We start from the raw sequence: 20,103 nt of genomic DNA, 5'->3' as shown, positions 1-20,103 counted from the left end.
TCCTTTGTTTAGTCTTTGTTTAGTTGGTCAGGACGTGAGCTGGGTGGGTGTAGTATATGTTATGTGTTTCGTTGTTTAGGTTTGTCTAATTGGCCTGATATGGTTCTCAATCAGAGGCAGGTGTTTTACGTTGTCTCTGATTGGGAAGCATATTAAGGTAGCCTGTTTGCACTGTTGGTTTGTGGGTGATTGTTTTCTGTCTTTGTGTTCTGCACCAGATAGTACTGTTTTCGGTTTTCACATTTATTGTTTTTGTAGCTTGTAGTGTTCACGTTATTATTCTTTATTAAACATGTTGAACACTAGCCGCGCTGCATTTTGGTCCTCTCCTTCATCCCAGGAAGAAAGCCGTTACAACCTGGGCCAGCACAGGTGAAACACCTTCCCCCTAACGAGACGGCAACCAGCACAGGTGTAACACATACTGACTAACGAGATGACACCACTCGGTACGCCCTACGTGCTAACGAGCTATATATGCTAAAGTCCAACATCAAAACATAAATGGAAAAACCAAAACCTGTAACAATTTCAAATGATTGATTTCCTTATATGAACTGTAACTCAGTAAAATCGATGAAAGTGTTTTTGTTCAGAATACCTCTTGTAGCACCATAAGAACTTTATATGCCCTCAGCCTTCTAGGACCTATGAGATAAAGTAATGTATAACTTGCACAACTAAAGGAGTTATTTATATATTACAGTGTTTTTGCAATAAGATTTATATCGGAAAAACATCTTGCGCCTTGAAACTACGCATTGGAGAACATAAATCTAATTTATTATTTTAAAATTATTTTAAAGGAAGAACTCCCACAGTGGAGGTGTCATGAAAGTCCCCTTGTCACCTTGTCCAAGAGAGACCTACATGGTTATCAAAACTTCATGCCAGGGTAAGCCTACATGAAACACAGCCCTTATTTTAAGTGTTTCTAAAATCGTCTATGGGAAAAATGAACGGTGAAAAAACGATTGGAACCATTTCCCTGTTCGACAGCTAGGTTTTATGGGTATTATGACTCATACTATGATACTTTATATAAGAACACAGTCCATATCAGATTTTGCATATTGTTTATGAGTCAGTCCCACATATTTATGAACGGCTGAGCCTGATGTTCTTTATGGTAAGCTACGGTGCATTCGGGGAAAGTATTCAGACCCCTTGACTTTTTCCGTATTTGTTACAGCCTTATTCTAAAATGGATTAAAGAAAAACATTTCCTCATCAATCTACATACAATACCCCATAATGACAAAGCGAAAACAGGTTTTTAGAAATTCATTAAAAATAAAAAACAGAAATACCCGATTTACATAAGTATTCAGAAAAATAAAAAACAGAAATACCCGATTTACATAAGTATTCAGACCCTTTGCTATGAGACACGAAATTGTGTTCAGGTGCATCCTGTTCCCATTGATTATCCTTGAGATGTTTCTACAACTTGATTGGAGTCCCCCTGTGTTAAATTCAATTGATTGGACATGATTTGGAAAGTCACAAAACTGTCTATATAAGTCCTACATTTGGCAGTGCATGTCAGAGCAAAAACCAAGCCATGAGATCGAAGGAATTGTCCGTAGAGCTCTGAGACAGGATTGTGACGAGGCACAGATCTGGGGAAGGGTACGAAAAAATGTCAGTAGCATTGAAGTTCCCCAAGAACATAGTGGCCACCAACATTCTCAAATGGAAAAAGTTTGGAACTGCCTAGACTCTTCCTAGTGCTGGCCACCTGGCCAAACTGAGCATTCCGTGGAGAAGGGCCTTGGTCAGGGAGGTGACCAAAAACCCGATGGTCACTCTGAAAGAGCTCCAGAGTTCCTCCGTGGAGATGGGAGAACCTTCCAGAAGGACAACCATCTCTGCAGCACTACACCAAGCAGGCCTTTATGGTAGAGTGGCCAGACAAAATCTAATCCTCAGTAAAAGGTACACGACAGCCCGCTTGGAGTTTGCCAAAAGGCACCTAAAGACTCTCAGACCATGAGAAACAAGATTTTCTGCTCTGATGAAACCAAGATGGAACTCTTTGGCCTGAATGCCAAAAGTCTGGAGGAAACCTGGCACAATCCCTACGGTGAAGCATGGTGGCTGCAGCATCATGCTGTTGGAATGTTTTTCAGCGGCAGGGACTGGGAGACAAGTCAGGATGGAAGGAAAGAGGAACAGAGAAAAGTACCGAGAGATCCTTGATGAAAACCTGCTCCAGAGCGCTCAGGACCTCAGACTGGGGCAAAGGTTCACCTTCCAATAGAACAACGCAGAAGTGGCTTCGGGACAAGTCTCTGAATGTACATGAAGGGCCCAGCCAGAGCCCGGAACTGAACCCAATAGAACATCTCTGGAGAGACCTGAAAATAGCTGTGCAGCGATTCTCCCCATCCAACCTGACAGAGCTTGAGAGGATCTGCAAAGAAGAATGGGAGAAACTCCCCAAATACAGATGTGCCAAGATTGTAGCGTCATAACCAAGCGTCAAAAGCGTCACAACAAAGTACTGAGTAAAGGGTCTGATGACTTGTGTAAATGTACAATACCAGTCAAAAGTATGGACACACCTACTCATTCAAGGGTTTTTCTTTATTTGTACTGTTTTCTACATTGTAGAATAATAGTGAAGACATCACAATTATGAAATAACACAAATGGAATCATGTAGTAATTTAAAAAGTGTTAAACAAATCAAAATATATTTTAGATTTTAGATTCTTCACAGTAGCCACCCTTTGCCATGATGACAGCGTTGCACACTCTTAGCATTCTCTCAACCAGCTTCATGAGGAATGTTTTTCCAACAGTCTTGAAGGAGCTCCTACATATGCTGAGCACTTACTGGCTGCTTTTCCTTCACTCTGCGGTCCAACTCATCCCAAACCATTTCAATTGGGTTGAGGTCGTTGATTGTGGAGGCCAGGTCATCTGATACTGCACCTCATTACTCTCCTTCTTGGTCAAATAGCTCTTACACCGCCTGGAGGTGTGTTTTGGGTCATTGCCCTGTTGAAAAACAAATGTTAGCCCCACTAAGCACAAACCAGATGGGATGGCGTATCTCTGCAGAATGCGGTCATAGCCATGCTTGTTAAGTGTGCCTTGCATTCTAAATAAATCACTGACAGTGTCACCAGCAAAGCACCATCACATCAAATCAAATTGTATTGGTCACATACACATGGTTGGCAGATGTTATTGCGAGTGTAGTGAAATGCTCCACCTCCATACTTCACTGTGGGAACCACATATGCAGAGATCATCCTTTCACCCGCTCTGCGTCTCACAAAGACACGGCGGTTGGAACCAAAAATCTAAAAAATTGGACTCATCAGACCAAAGGACAGATTCCATTGCTCGTGTTTTTTGGCCCAAGCAAATCTCTTATTATTATTGGTGTCCTTTAGTAGTGGTTTCTTTGCAGCAATTCGACCATGAAAGCCTGATTCACACAGTCTCCTCTGAACAGTTGATGTTGAGATATGTCTGTTACTTGAACTCTGTGAAGCATTTATTTGGGCTGCAATTTCTGAGGCTGGTAACTAGTGAACTTATCCTCTGCAGCAGAGGTAACTCTGGGTCTTCCTTTCCTGTGGCGGTCCTCATGAGAGCCAGTTTCATCATAGCGCTTGATGATTTTTGCGACTGCACTTGAAGAAACTTTGAAAGTTCTTGAAATGTTCCATATTGACTGTCCTTCATGTCTAAAGTAATGATGGATTGTCATTTCTCTTTCCTTATTTGAGCTGTTCTTGCCATAATATGGACTTGGTCTTTTACCAAATAAGGCAATATTCTGTATACTACCCCTACCTTGTCACAACGCAACTGATTGGCTCAAATGCATTAAAAAGGGGGGGATTAAAAAAGGGGATTAAAAAATCCACAAATGTACTTTTAACAAGGCACACCTGTTAATTGAATTGCATTCTAGGTGACTAACTCATGAAGCTGTTTGAGAGAATGCCAAGAGTGTACAAAGCTGTCATCAAGGCAAAGGGTGGCTACATTGAAGAATCTCAAATATAAAATATATTTTGATTTGTTTAACACTTTTTTGGTTACTACATGATTCCATATGTGTTATTATAGTTTTGACGTCTTCACTATTATTCTACAATGTAGATAATTGTCAAAATAACGGAAAACCCTGGAATGAGTAGGTGTGTCCAAACTTTTGACTGGTACTGTAAATTTCCATTTTTTTATATAAATGTGCAAAAATGTCTAAAAACCTGTTTTTGCTTTGTCATTATGGGGTATTGTGTGTAAAAACAATTTAATCAATTTTAGAATAAGGCTGTAATGTAACAAAATGCGGAAAAAGTCAATGGGTCTGAATACTTTTCGAATGCACTGTATCTCATAAATTGATATTGTGTATCCAAGTGAGCAGACACCTAAGTCAAGTTATTCATGAATTTCCCTGCGTGCCCGCTCCCTTACCCTATAATTCTGTATTTCTTTGTAACTAACTTGTATTCAGGTAGACCAGAAAAGCCACATCCCTGATTGGCAGATGAGTGGCAACCCTGATTAGAAGCACCTGCAGCTCATCGGTTGTCCCCTACAAATGCTGTTTTGAATTAAAAGAGAATTGTACAAATAGAGAAAAAGTTGGTGAAGGAACAGCTGTGCTGGAATGTGAACAATATGGGTGCTACTTCGAGAACACAAACTCTCACATATTTTACAGCAAAGAGATAGGGAGTCCGGGGGATGACTGGAGGAGCAATAGCGGAAGCGGAAGTATTGTGTGATTCTCTTGGCACAAGTACAGTTTGTGAGAATGAGTGGACGATGGTGAAGCAAAGTGGAGTGAAAAGGGTTAAAGTTGGAAATGAACTGCAGTTCATGGTAGGAGTGTGATTCACGAGCAAGGATGTTTTTTTTGTGACCCGTTTGCGGTCTCAAAGATGGTGAAGGACGAATTGGGTATAGTGGAATCAATGCGAGTGATCAGGAGCGGTATGATACTGGTTTTGTGTGTGTCAACAGTGCAAAAGGAGAAAGCTCTGTGGCACAACAAGATGGCGACGATGATGTGGAAAGTTATGACTTTCAGAGTAGGGCACCAGTTAAAGGTGCCATCTCTGGTGTTTCGTTGGACAGAGGCTGTGTGGTTTAGGGAAAACATTCCAGGAGTGGTAGACGCACGCCGAATGAATCAAATGATAGACGGAAGGAAGGAGCAAAGCCTATCAGTTTTACTGATCTTTGATGAAGTGGTTTCCCAACTTACAGTTGAAGTCGGAAGTTTACATACACCTTAGCCAAATACATTTAAACTCAGTTTTTCACAATTCCTGACATTTAATCAGAGTAAAAATTCCCTGTCTTAGGTCAGTTAGGATCACCACTTTATTTTAAGAATGTGAAATGTCATAATAATAGTAGAGAGAATGATTTATTTCAGATTGTATTTATTTTATCACTTTCCCAATGGATCAGAAGTTCACATACACTCAATTAGTGTTTGGTAGCATTGCCTTAAAATTGTTTAATTTGGGTCAAACGTTTCAGGTAGCCTTCCACAAGCTTCCAACAATAAGTTGGGTAAATTTTGGCCCATTCCTCCTGACAGAGCTGGTGTAACTGAGTCAGGTTTGTAGGCCTCCTTGCTCACACACGCTTTCTCAGTTCTGCCCACAAATTTACTATAGGGTTGAGGTCATGGCTTTGTGATGGCCACTCCAATACCTTGACTTTGTTGTCCTTAAGCCATTTTGCCACAACTTTGGAAGTATGCTTGGGGTCATTGTCCATTTGGAAGACCCATTTGCGACCAAGCATTAACTTCCTGACTGATGTCTTGATGTTGCTTCAATATATCCACATAATTTTCAATCCTCATGCCATCTATTTTGTGAAGTGCACCAGTCCCTCCTGCAGCAAAGCACCCCCACAACATGATGCTGCCACCCCCGTGCTTCACGGTTGGGATGGTGTTCTTCGGCTTGCAAGCCTCCCCCTTTTTCCTCCAAACTTAACAATGGTCATTATAGCCCAACAGTTCTATTTTTGTTTCATCAGACCAGAGGATATTTTTCCAAAAAGTACAATCTTTGTCCCCATGTGCAGTTGCAAACCGTAGTCTGGCTTTTTTATGGCGGTTTTGGAGCAGTGTCTTCTTCCTTGCTGAGCGGACTATCAGGTTATGTCGATATAGGACTCGTTTTACTGTGGATATAGATACTTTTGTACCTTCTTCCTCCAGCATCTTCACAAGGTCCTTTGCTGTTGTTCTGGGATTGATTTGCACTTTTCGCACCAAAGTACGTTCATCTCTAGGAGACACAACGTGTCTCCTTCCTGAGAGATATGACGGCTGCGTGGTCCCATGGTGTTAATACTTGCCTACTATTGTTTGTAGAGATGAACGTGGTACATTCAGGCATTTGGAAATTGCTCCCAAGGATGAACCAGACTTGTGGAGGTCTACAATTGTTTTTCTGAGATCTTGGCTGATTTCTTTTGATTTTCCCATGATGTCAAGCAAAGAGGCACTGAGTTTGAAGGTATGCCTTGAAATACATCCACAGGTAAACCTCCAATTGGCTCAAATGTTATTAATTAGCCTATCATAAGCTGCTAAAATCATGACATCATTTTCTGGAATTTTCCAAGCTGTTTAAAGGCACAGTCAACTTAGTGTATGTAAACTTCTGACCCACTGGATTTGTGATACAGTGAATTATAAGTGAAATAATCTGTCTGTAAACAATTGTTGGAAAATGTACTTGTGTACTACATGCACAAAGTAGATGTCCTAACCGACTTTCCAAAACTATAGTTTGTTAACAAGAAATTTGTGGAGTGGTTGAAAAACGAGTTTTAATGACTCCAACCTAAGCATATGTAAACTTCAGACTTCAACTGTATGTAAAACTTGGGTATGTGAGATATGAGGTGAGACCGTTTGAACAGAAGCCGTTGCAGTGTTACAATTGTAAAAAGTTTGGACACGTGGCAAGTGTTTGTGAAAGGAATAAATATGTAGTACTATAGTTGAAGAGTCAGATGAAGCGTGTTGTTGTAATTGTGATGGGTGTGGGACATTCACTACCATCTCCTCTCTGCTCACTCCTTCAGCTATTTTCACGGCCTCCATATAGGAGACCTGCTGGATGGCCCTGATCCTAGCTACTACCACCTCCCTCATCCATACAGGGCATTCCGGAACCTCGGGAACGTGATTGCCATGCAGGAGAAGGATCCCGACATACTAATAGTGAAGAAGGTGGACTTTGTTGCGTTTATAGAGCAAGTGATAAATTGCACTAGTCAAACTAATAACAAATCTTAGAAGCTAGGCATCATTGTGAAGGCGGCAAATAGATTTCTGGATCTCCAGGACTTTACAGCCAAAATGTTACAGGGAGTACTGTATCAATCAATCAAATGTATTTATAAAGCCCTTTTTACATCAGCTGATGTCACAAAGTGCTGTACAGAAACCCAGCCTAAAACCCCAAACAGCAAGCAATGCAGATGTAGAAGCACGGTGACTAGGAAAAACTCCCTAGAAAGGCCAGAACCTAGGAAGAAACCTAGAGAGGAACCAGGCTTTGGGGCGTGGCCAGTCCTCTTCTGGCTGTGCCGGGTGGAGATTATAACAGAACATGACCAAGATGTTCAAACATTGATAATAATAATAATAATAATCACAATGGTTGTAGAGGGTGCAACAGGACAGCACCTCAGGAGTAAATATCAGGAGTAAATGTCAGCCGATCATTCAGAGTTGTGCGGTAGAGAGAGAGTCCAAAACAGCAGGTCCGGGACAAGGTAGCATGTCCAGTGAACAGGTCAAGGTTCCATAGCCGCAGGCAGAACAGTTGAAACTGGAGCAGCAGCATGACCAGGTGGACTGGGGACAGCAAGGAGTCATCAGGCCAGGTAGTCCTGAAGCATGGTCCTAGGGCTCAGGCCCTCCGTGAGAAGAGATAGAGAGAAAGAAAGAGAGAGGGAAAGAGAGAAAGAGAGAAAAGAAAGCGAGAGAGAATTAGAGCGAGCATACTTAAATTCCCACAGGACACCATATGAGACAGGAGAAATACTCCAGATATAACAGACTAACCCTAGCACCCCCAACACAAAGTATTGCAGCATAAATACTGGAGGCTAAGACAGCAGCAGTCGAGAGACACTGTGGCCCTGTCCGACGATACCCCCGGACAGGGCCAAACAGGCAGGATATAACCCCACACCACTAGAGGGATATCTTCAACCACCAACCTACTACCCTGAGACAAGGCTGCGTATAGCTCACGAAGATCTCCCCCACAGCATGAACCCGAGGAGGGCGTCAACCCGGGCAGGAAGATCCCCCCTCCCAGCTTTCTGAGCCTGTGTAGGCATCTGAATAGTACCGGTTTTTGTTTGAAATTCAGGGTAGTGGCGTGAATTTGGTTTGTGTTTATTTTTATTGTTTTTGGTTATTAGTATGATTTGTTCATGCCCCCCAAAAAATGTTTTTTATTACCCCGTACAGCATGTAGCGGCAATACACTTTATGAGTGTAGTCTGCCAATAAAGCTCAGAGAAGAAGAAGATAATCATACCTACACACTGTAGAAGGCTGCAATGCCGAAACAGCGTACGCTATCCTTGATACAGTGAAAATAAAAATAAAAAATGAAGTAAGCTTTATGCAACATATTTTTGAGTGCTTACCCATTACACCTTTTCTTTGTCTGAAATCGCAGGTTTTACATACCAGCCAAGCTTCTGGGAGAGCGCGATGGTCCCCTTTTGATTACATGTACCTTCCTTCCTCAATCACTCCAGTTACCAGTACCCCTGCACATTGTAATAGCATTTGCCAATAAAACTTGAAACCTGAAACACCTTCACTAAAAAGTAGCCTGTACAGTCTTAATTTTCCAAAAATATCTCATCCTGCAATGAAAGCAGAAACAGCAGAAATCTTAGATACGTTTTCCTTTGGGATTAACACCAAAGCATGCTTATCCTTATAATAAAGTACATCCTGAACTGCAGTGCATTCAATTAATCATGACTGTAGGCCTAGGGTTCACTTGAAAGTCACCCCTATACTCTTGACATGAAGATGAATACTTTTCCTGTAACAGCGTAACAGGATCATGTTACTTTTTTATCCCAACAGTTTTGTTATAATTTCTTTGGCAGTTTCTTACATAACATTTAGTTTCACAGTAAACAGAAACTCATACATCTGAAGTTACTGCCAAATGTTAAGATGGGGTAAAAAAAAATACACGTTGCTCCATGCTAAAGGTCATTAGGGAACAATTTTTGGGGGCTAAGGATACCAACAACATTGGATGGCAACATATTTCCTTCCCATTGTGAGTTTTAATTGGCTATTTTGTCAGTCCTTTTTCAAAATATGTAAGGTGTTGACTTTTCAATGAATGCAAATGGATCATAGATTCCCATTTTCGAAGAAAAGTATCAAAGATGAACAAGACTGGGAGAATTAGAGCATATGACTGGCAGGAAGTCATATTTTCAAATTGAACAGAAGATATTTACATTTTATTGTGTCTCAATAACACTTTGCGAAAAGGAGTTCTGTGGGGAAGCTATTAAAATGAAATATGAATCAAGTTCAGGGACATCACATTGTGGCTTGTATGGTCAATAGTTTTTTTTTACAAGTAAGATGGTCTCAAAAGGAAACAGGTGCAATGATTTAAATCCATACTGATGGGACAATTGCATTTCAGAACTTTATTCTATTATACTTTTGACATAATTGCTTGGATAAAGATCAGGCATCGGATCTTACATAAACATACAGGCTGGTATTCAATCAATTGCAGACAGTGGATTTCCAGACAGTGCTTTCAGTGCTGTTGTACAAAATATATTTAAGGAGGAGTCTTTGTGTGGTCCGCATTTTCGTGGTTCGAAGGATGTAGTTGATTTTAACAGTTGGTAAATGACTAAAACAAGTTCTGATCCTGTATACTGAGTGCTGGCCTGGCTCCCTGAACCTCAGATCATTCTCTAATAGGAAGGAGGGGCCCTATGTAAGCCCTCCTGAGAAGGGAACGGTTCCACAGTTTGTCACTTATCTTTTCACTGGACTGAGCGAAGAAAAACAGTTCAGTGGCATTCGATTGTGAATCTTGTTCAAATTGTACCTCTTCCCAGCAATTGTAAAACATACTGTGGTTTTCATGCCAGAGGAGGTGTGGCTGATTGAGGTAACAGGGTTGGTGGAGAGGTGAAGGTATCATATAGCAGCTATAAAACAGCCAAGGGAACTCAACGAGGACATTTCTGCTGAGATACTTTGTAAGTTTTGAGGAGCTTATTTGCGGCATGTTCTGCTATGTTGGTGTGTGTAGGCTTTTGTGTTGAGAGGTTGTCAGGACTGTTTATATGTTGACCTAGTGCGTGTTTATATCCTTGCCTAATGCTGAATTCATACTTCACTAACTTTTGGATTAATGCTGTAAACATTCTGTACTTTTGCATTTCTAACTAATAAAAGACACAAGTTTATACAGCTGGCTCAAGAGACAGAGTTTGGCTTTATCTGATTGGTTGTTGATTTATTAGAACATGGTCAGAGTTTCAGCCAAACAAATGATAGCTGGAGAAAACAGCTGAAGACATCTGGATCTGGTTGACTGGTACCAAGAAAGAAGTGTTTGTAATCAAGGGGTCAGTGTGGGGGTCTAGTATTGTGGTCCAGAATGGGAACATACTGGTATTGTAGACAGGGTGGTCTCAATACAAACATCACGTTGATGATGTGGAGGAGGTATTAAAAAGAGAAAGCTTCACTTGCTTTACATTCTGTCCTGTTCTTGCAGCGGACCATACAGCACCAGTGACACCATGAGGTTCCAGGCTCTGTTCTTTCTCCTGCTCCTGGCATGCATGTACCTCACTCTGGCTCAAGGTAGGCACCATTATTAAACAATCTAAGGAACGGTATTCATATTCTGTAGATTCATTATTATGACGTTTATGTTCACTGAAATTGGTGTAACAGCGTAAAGCAAGCCTTTCATGTGTTTTGGTTAATTTTCAGTACTTCTTGTAATTTACTTCTTGTTGAAAATAAATCAACTGTACATAGTAGCCTATACTCCACATTTGTACACTTAATGCATTGTTGTGCCTGGAGACCTCATTGTACCTCTGGAATGGAGAAAAGTTGTTCTATGTATGTAAAGTTTTTTTTTACAAGCTTCCAATGGTCCATACTTTGTCCAGAAGAGGAATATTTGGCCACTCAAAATAATGTAGATAATTATTTATGGGAAAATGTTAAACTGATGTGTTTGGATATGTCTGTCTCCCCCTCCTTTCAAAACATTGTCTCAAATCGCCTGGCACCAGATTTCACAACACTTTGACGGTAGTTTACATAGCTCATATGCAACTTCAAGCAGCTTAAATATGAAGTCCCTTTGATGTCTCTCTTGCATACATCTGCAATACCTTAACTCATAATTCTTTCTCAAATTACAGAAACTACTCATTACACTAGTTTGCTATTACAATTGCACAATTCAAACCATTTGCTACTGAAATATCCTTACATGACAGTATGTCATGGGTCAGCACAATAAGAGTATAGAGAAGATTGTAACCATTTAACTTCCTCATGCTTGTTGTTAGGGTCGTATGAGAACTGCTGTCTGAGGCATGTTGCTGGCCTGAAGAAGAGTACCAAGAGGAATGTTGTAAGCTACAGGATACAGGAAACAGATGGAGGCTGCAACATCAAGGCCGTTGTGTGAGTGTGTTGCAACATGTCCTCACCTTGTCAGCCTGCCCTTTAGCACAATTAAGTGTCCAAATAAAAACAAAGCCACGCATAACAGACAATCATTGTGACACTGGTAGGAACATGTCCTCAAGTTGTGTCAAGAGGACTTGTTCAAAGAGAAATATGAAATAGTTTGTTTTCCTTTTTTTCTCCTCATAGAATGTGAATCTAAAAAACAATACTGCCAATGAGTCTAATGAAAAAATGTATATATATATATATATATATATATCTCCCACCATGTGTCTAATATCCATAGGTTCACACTGAAGAAAGGGAAGACTGTTTGTGCCAATCCCAGCCACAAATGGGTACAGTATCTGAGGACTGTTGTCGATAAGGTACTACTCTCACTCTTATAACTACATTATTTAGTAAATTCATGTATGTTCGACAAGTTTCCAGTTTCTAATTATGGCCTTTTCTCATCCATAGACTCCAGGGAATGAGGGGATGTAGTTGATCAGTTGCTTCGTTGGAGGATCTTTCAACCAGTGTATGCCAATTTCCAAAAATAGGACAGTCATATCATCCTGTAACTAGAATGTGAACTTCATCATTATATTACTCATTATATTACAGTTTGGCTGAATGAGTTTATATTACATGCTTTTGGGAAGATACCTGAGATTCCATGGTTTAGATGGCTGTTAGCATGAGGTGACTAACCGTACCTGCTTGTAATGTGCCACGGCAGCTTAGCATTACTGTGTGTGAGGGACGGAGGGGGGGGGGGAGTTATTCACTAACCTCATGGGTACCGGAAATCCCCCAGAAGTCCTCACAAGGATAGTCAATTAGGGAACATTTTCCCTCATGGGGACATTTCCCACATCCCCATGAGGACAAAGGCTATTTTAAGCTTAGGGGTTAGGTTTAGGTTCAGGGTTAGGTTTCGGGTTAGGGTTCAGGTTAGGGGTTAGGGAAAATAGGATTTTGAATGGAAATCAATTTTAGGTGGGGGGTGGGGCAGAATGCATTGAAAAGCTACAATTACTATTTAGTTAAACCTTGAGACACTACATGACCAAAAGTATGTGGACACCTGCTCTAGCCGAACATCTCATTCCAAAATTATGGCATTAATATGGAGTTGGTCCCCCCTTTGCTGCTATAACAGCCTCAACTCTCCTGGGAAGGCGTTCCACTTTATGTTGGAACCTTGCTGCGGGGACTTGCTTCCATTCAGCCACAAGAACAAATGTGAGGTCGGCATTGATGATGGGGGATTAGGCCTGGCTCACAGTCGATGTTCCAATTCATCCCAAAGGTGTTAAATGGGGTTGAGGTCAGGGCTCTGTGTATGCCAGTCAAGTTCTTCCACACCGATCTCGACAAACCATTTCTGTATGGACCTCACTTTGTGCAAGGGGGCATTGGCATGCTAAAACAGGAAAGGGCCTTCCCCAAACTGTTTGTCACAATGTTGGAAGCACATAATCATCTAGAATGTCACTGTTTGCTGTAGCTTTAAGATTTCCCTTCACTGGAACTAAGGGGCCTAGCCCGACCCATGAATAACAGCCCCAGACCATTATTCCTCCTCCACCAAACTTTACAGTTGGCACTATGCATTGGGACAGGTAGAGTTCTCCTGGCATCCGCCAAACAAAGATTCATCCGTCGGACTGCCAGATGATTTAGCGTGATTCATCACTCCAGAGAGCGCGCTTCCACTGCTCCAGTCCAATGGCGGTGAGCTTTACACCACTCCAGCTGCTTAGCATTGCACATGGTGATTTTAGGCTTGTGTGCCAGAGGCAGTTTGGAACTCGGTAGTGAGTGTTGTAACCGAGAACAGACCATTTTTACGCACTGAGTGCTTCAGCACTCGGCGGTCGCCTTCTGTGAGCTTGTGTGGCCTACCCCTTTTACGTCTGAGCCGTTGTTGCTCCTAGACGTTTCCACTTCACAATAACAGCACTTAAAGTTGCCCGGGGTAGCTCTAGTAGGGCAGAAATTTCACAAACTGACTTGTTGGAAAGGTAGCATTCTATGACGGTGCCACGTTGAAAGTCACTGAGCTCTTCAGTAAGGCCATTCTACTGCCAAGGTTTGTCTTTGGAGATTGCATGGCTGTGTGCTCGATTTTATACACCTGTCAGCAAGTTGTTTGGCTGAAATAGCCGAATCCACTCATTTGAAAGGGTGTCCACATACTTTTGTATATATAGTATATTTTTCTATCAGTACTATGTGTTAAAAGCAATATTTGTATAACTTCACATTTGTAATAAAGCAAAAAATTATAACAAAATGTTTATTAGCCTCATTCTTATTTATGTGTTTATCAATTCAGGATTTGTTCACCTGTCTATATCAATAATCTCCCCTTCATACTTTTCATTTGTATGATTCTAAGGACAGCTCACTGCACACTACCTGTACTTGAACTCTTTATACACATTGCATTGGAAAAAGAAAACAGACAATTGCTTCACGCCTCAAAGCTTTAGCCCATCTTATTGCCTTCAGCATGAACCTATATGAGTTCTTTGAAGCTTAGCAGTTGTAATGCCACATACTTACCTGAAATGTGATATGATGGACAGAGAATCAATGACAGTTTATACATGCTCATTCTTGCTCCAGTTTCCATGTTACAGTGAGTGTGATGCCCCAGGAGAAATGTCTTTAGTAACTCCAAGGCTCCAATATGCTGCGGGGGGACTAGGTTCCCATGGGAAGATGTATGATTACACGGTGAAGAATAAATACAGTACATTTAGTTTGAAAGCACACAAACTTCTTTCCCAGGACAGGGCAAATCAAATAAAAGTTTATTGGTTGCGTATACAGATTTGCAGATGTTTTCGCAGGTGCAGCGAAATGCTTGTGTTTCTAGCTCTAAAAGTGCCGTAATACCTATATACAAAACAATACACACATAATCCAAAAATAAATTAAGAAATATCAGAACGAGCCATTTCAAAGTCCGGAACATAAATATATATTATAAACTGGGTGGTTCAAGCCCAGAATGCTGATTGGCTGAAACATTTATTTTTACTACTCTACGTTGGTAACCAGTTTATAATAGCAATAAGGCACCTCAGGGTTTTGTGATACATGGCCAATATACCACGGCTAAGGGCTGTGTCCTAGTACTCCGCGTTGCGTCGTGCGTTAGAACAGCCCTTAGCCGTGGTATATTGGCCATATACCACACCCCCTCTGGCCTTATTGCTTAATTATAGGCGCGGCTATATATAGTATGGCATTGGTTGAAGCTCAATGTTAATTTCACTCTGCACCTACAGTACATAGCTCACATTCTAGACGTCGTATTAAAACGAGACTATAGCGTCCATAAAGTGACCATTGGACTTTAAAAAGTTTGTTGGTGCAAAAGTTGTTATAAAAAGTATAATTTATCGCTCACATGGGCTAATTTCTGTCCATTAAGAACAAACGATGAGCTACCTTTTTGTAGCATATCTGATGTTAACATATTTTCAGCCAATTTCAGAGTTCCAAAACCAGGACCAGCAACTCGGTTGCTGCTCAACAGCAGCTAGCTAGTAGCAGGCTATGAGCTATAATTAGCTAATTAACATCAGTCGGATGAGAAGCATGCTACAAGCAAAGGAAGCTTTTAGTATCTCCATACATACAAGCCGCTGTCACGAACGTCGTAATCCTCCTCGTCTGAGGAGGAGCAAGGATCGGACCAAAGCGCAGCGTGGTTTGAATACATACTTGAATTTATTTAACGAAAACGAAACGAAGAACACTTGACAAACTAACAAAACAACAAACGAACGAACGTGAAGCTATACTACGACAAGTGCAGACACAGGCAACTTACGTAATGACATAGACAATAACCCACGAACTACCCAATGAATATGGCTGCCTAAATATGGTTCCCAATCAGAGACAACGATAGACAGCTGTCTCTAATTGAGAACCAATCTAGGCAACCATAGACATACATACACCTAGAATAGACACTGCCCCATAAACATACAAAACCCCTAGACAATACAAAACACATAAATCCCTCATGTCACACCCTGACCTAACTAAAATAATAAAGAAAACAAAGATAACTAAGGCCAGGGCGTGACAGTACCCCCCCCCCCCCAAAAGGTACGGACTCCGGCCGCAAAACCTGACACAGAAGGGGAGGGTCCGGGTGGGCCTTCTTATGGCGGAGGCTCGGGTGCGGGACGTGGACCCCACTCCACCATAGTCAATACCCGCTTTGGTGGTGCCTCTGGAGCGGGGACCCTTACAGCGAGTCCCGGACTGAAGACCATCCTAGAGGGCGCCACTGGACGGAGGGGCAGCTCCGGACGGAGGGGCAGCTCCGGACGGAGGGGCAGCTCGGGACGGAGGGGCAGCTCCGGACCGGGGGGCAGCTCCGGACCGGGGGGCAGCTCCGGACCGGGGGGCAGCTCCGGACCGGGGGGCAGCTCCGGACCGAGGGGCAGCTCCGGACCGAGGGGCAGCTCCGGACCGAGGGGCAGCTCCGGACCGAGGGGCAGCTCCTGACTGGCGGGCGGCTCCGGCGGCTCCTGACTGGCGGGCGGCTCCGGCGGCTCCTGACTGGCGGGCGGCTCCGGCGGCTCCTGACTGGCGGGTGGCTCCGGCGGCTCCTGACTGGCGGGCGGCTCCGGCGGCTCCTGACTGGCGGGCGGCTCCGGCGGCTCCTGACTGACGGACGGCTCTAGCGGCTCCTGACTGACGGACGGCTCTAGTGGCTCAGGACAGACAGGCGGCTTTGACGGCTCAGGACAGACGGGCGGCTCTGACGGCTCCGGACAGACGGGCGGCTCAGACGGCGCTAGGCAGATGGGCAGCGCAGGCGGCGCTGGGCAGACGGACAGCTCAGACGGCGCTGGGCAGACGGGCAGCGCAGGCGGCGCTGGGCAGACGGCAGACTCTGGCCTGCTGAGGCGCACAGTAGGCCTGGTGCGTGGTGCCGGAACTGGTGGTACTGGGCTAAGGACACGCACCTCAAGGCTAGTGCGGGGAGGAGGAACAGGGCATACTGGACCCTGGAGGCGCACTGTAGGCCTTGTGCGTGGTGTCGAAACTGGTGGTACCGGGCTGGGAACACGCACATCAGGGCGAGTGCGGGGAGGAGGAACAGGGCATACCGGACTCTGGAGACGCACAGGAAGCCTGGTGCGTGGTGTTGGCACTGGTGGCACTGGGCTGGGGAGACACACCTCAGGGCGAATGCGGGGAGCAGGCACAGGACGTACTGGGCTGTGGATGCGTACTGGAGGTCTGGAGTGTAGAGCTGACACAACCCGTCCTGGCTGGATGTTTCTACTTGCCCTGCAAATGCAGGGCGCTGGCACAGGACGCACAAGGCTGTGCAGACTCACAGTACGCAGAGCCGGCGCAGGATATCCTGGTCCAAGGAGGTACACTGGAGACCAGGAGCGCTGAGCCGGCACTCTCCTACCTGGCTGGATGCCCATTCTAGCCCGGCCAATGCGAGGAGCTGGAATAGAGCGCACCGGGCTAGAATAGCGTACTGGAGACACCGTGCACATCTCTGCATAACACGGTGCCTGACCAGTTACACGCTCCCCACGGTAAGCACGAGGAGTTGGCTTAGGTCTCCTACCTGACTCAGCCAATCTCCTCGTGTGCCCCCCCCCAAAAAATCTTGGGGCTGCCTCTCGGGCTTCCGTGCTAGCCGCGTACCTTTATATCGTCTCCGTTCCTCCATTCTCCTGTATCCCTCCTCGCACTGTTCCATTGAATCCCAGTCGGGCTCCGGCACTCTCCCTGGATCGATCGACCAACTCTCTATTTCCTCCCAGGTTGTTTTCCACTCATCCTTCTCCCGGGTCCATTTTTCCACCAAATGCTGTTCCTCCCTTTCACGCTGCTTGGTCCTTGTTTGGTGGGTTATTCTGTCACGATCGTCGTAACGTGGAAGAGAGGAGGACCAAAGCGCAGCGTGGTTTGAATACATACTTGAATTTATTTAACGAAAACGAAACGAAGAACACTTGACAAACTAACAAAACAACAAACGAACGAACGTGAAGCTATACTACGACAAGTGCAGACACAGGCAACTTACGTAATGACATAGACAATAACCCACGAACTACCCAATGAATATGGCTGCCTAAATATGGTTCCCAATCAGAGACAACAATAGACAGCTGTCTCTAATTGAGAACCAATCTAGGCAACCATAGACATACATACACCTAGACTGGACACTGCCCCATAAACATACAAAACCCCTAGACAATACAAAACACATACATCCCCCATGTCACACCCTGACCTAACTAAAATAATAAAGAAAACAAAGATAACTAAGGCCAGGGCGTGACAGCCGCATACAAACCACTGATTCGCGCCATTGGAACGTTTACATTTTAAAAAGTCAATAAATCAATTTAATATACACCATCATAATAAATCCATTATTTATTTTAGGCAGCTCTAAAGAAACGTTGTGATATGAAGAAAATGTATTTCAGAAGAACAGAATATGAGTTGGCCTACTGTATGTTATCTGGCTATGTGCCATGCCATAGTCTGTAGGCTTGTTCAACTTTAGTTGTGAACGACAGAAACCTTAGAATGTCTTAGAAATCAAACCATATATGGGCTGCATGATGTCAGTGGTGTAAAGTACTTAAGTAAAAATACGTAAGTCGTTTTTTGGGGTATCTTTTCTTTACTTTACTATTTATGTTTTTGACAACTTTAACTTTTCCTCCACTACATTCCTAAAGAAAATAATGTTCTTTTTACTCCTTACATTTTCCCTGACACCCAAAAGTACTCGCTACATTTTGAATGCTTAGCAGGACAGGAAAACTGTCTAATTCACACACTTATCAAGAGAACATCCCTGGTCATCCCTACTGCCTCAGATCTGGCAGACTCACTAAACACAAATGCTTTGTTTTGTAAATTATGTCTGAGTGTTGTTTAACTGTGCCCCTGGCTATCCGTACATTTAAAAAACAAGATAATCGTGTCGTCTGGTTTGCTTAATATAAGACATTTTTAATGATTTATACTTTTACTTTTGATACTTAAGTACATTTAAAACTTTTACTCAAGTAGTATTTTGTTGGGTGACTTTCACTTTAACTTAAGGTATATTTACTTTTACTCAATTATGAAAATGGGGTACTTTTTCTGCAAAAGAAAGCTTGCTCTGTTAGTTGCCTCAGGCTGCACACGCTCTGTCATCAAGTCATCATATTTTGACCCATCAGACTCTTCTCAATTTAATCGTGTCTTCACTAATATGTAAAATGAGTTTCGATTTAGAATGGTCCATTATCAAATGGGCAGAACAAAAATATATGTAATCCTTATGCACTTGAATAGCTAATAGGGGCAACTTTTCTGCCAGTAGGCTACTCTGTTATTTCACTCCACACATCAACCACTGTTTGAGGAACATGCAGCCTCTCGCTGCACAACATGTGATATTCCACCCAGATGTATTAATTAATTAATTTCCAAATTCTCACTCAGCCGATTCATTCAATACTTTCAGAGTCTCTTATAGGAACTGGTATCGTGCTTAATGTCCAGCAGCTGTTGATATTCACCACCTCCCCTCTTTAAAGGGAGAATCCATATGTTTTGCATAAATGCAAATAGGCATGTCTATGAAGTAGTAGCCAGGGCCCGGTTTCCCGGTGGCAATGGAATTTAAGCTTACGAGTGTATTAACGACGCATCGTTTCTATAATGGCTGAAGAACCAAAACACCACATAACTTTCAAAAAGTGCATGGTTAGAGCATGTGTCAATACTGAAGGATCGAAAGAAAGGCAGCGCTGCTCTCTGATCAGCGTTCTCCATTCAAAGCTTACCTCAACATTAGATACTGATGACGGATAAGTTCCTAGAAAGAAATGATCACCTATGGTTGCAAATATTGAGGCGGCTGATTCTAATGCTTAGGCAATGCACTAAATCGAATATTTGGCAGATCATTGCGCACGTTGTTAGGCCTAGACATTGAATTGAGGCAAAAGTTACAGACAGTAGGCTATATTAGTGACGCAGAGAGTGGCTCGCGAGTGGTGCAGTGGTCTAAGTGCGCTGCATCTCAGTGCAAGAGTCAACACTACAGTCACTGGTTCGAATCCAGGCTGAATCACATACGGCTGAGATTGGGAGTCCCATAGGGCAGAGCACAATTGGCAAAGTAAACTTTGGGTTTGGTTGTCATTTTAAATAATAATTTGTTAGAAGTTATTTTTATATATATATATATATATATATATATATACACAGTTGAAGTCAGAAGTTTACATACACCTTAGCCAAGTACATTTAAACTCAGTTTTTCACAATTCCTGACATTTAATCATGGT

General features: G+C 42.9%; 1 protein-coding gene across 1 annotated transcript; it reads left to right on the top strand.

The window, feature by feature from the left end:
* The first annotated feature begins 10,075 nt into the window (after nucleotides 1-10,075).
* Nucleotides 10,076-12,499, top strand: LOC120054441 (C-C motif chemokine 25-like). The gene is made up of 5 exons (XM_039001860.1): nucleotides 10,076-10,287; nucleotides 10,812-10,900; nucleotides 11,626-11,743; nucleotides 12,036-12,117; nucleotides 12,212-12,499. Exons 2-5 carry the CDS (start codon nucleotides 10,837-10,839, stop codon nucleotides 12,233-12,235), a joined length of 288 nt encoding a protein of 95 aa, XP_038857788.1. The 5' UTR covers nucleotides 10,076-10,287; nucleotides 10,812-10,836; the 3' UTR covers nucleotides 12,236-12,499.
* Nucleotides 12,500-20,103: the final 7,604 nt, after the last annotated feature.

This window comes from Salvelinus namaycush, chromosome 10 (genome assembly GCF_016432855.1).
Source record: "Salvelinus namaycush isolate Seneca chromosome 10, SaNama_1.0, whole genome shotgun sequence".
In the NCBI taxonomy this organism is placed as follows: Eukaryota; Metazoa; Chordata; class Actinopteri; order Salmoniformes; family Salmonidae; genus Salvelinus; species Salvelinus namaycush.
This window is presented reverse-complemented; position numbering and strand designations above follow the sequence as displayed.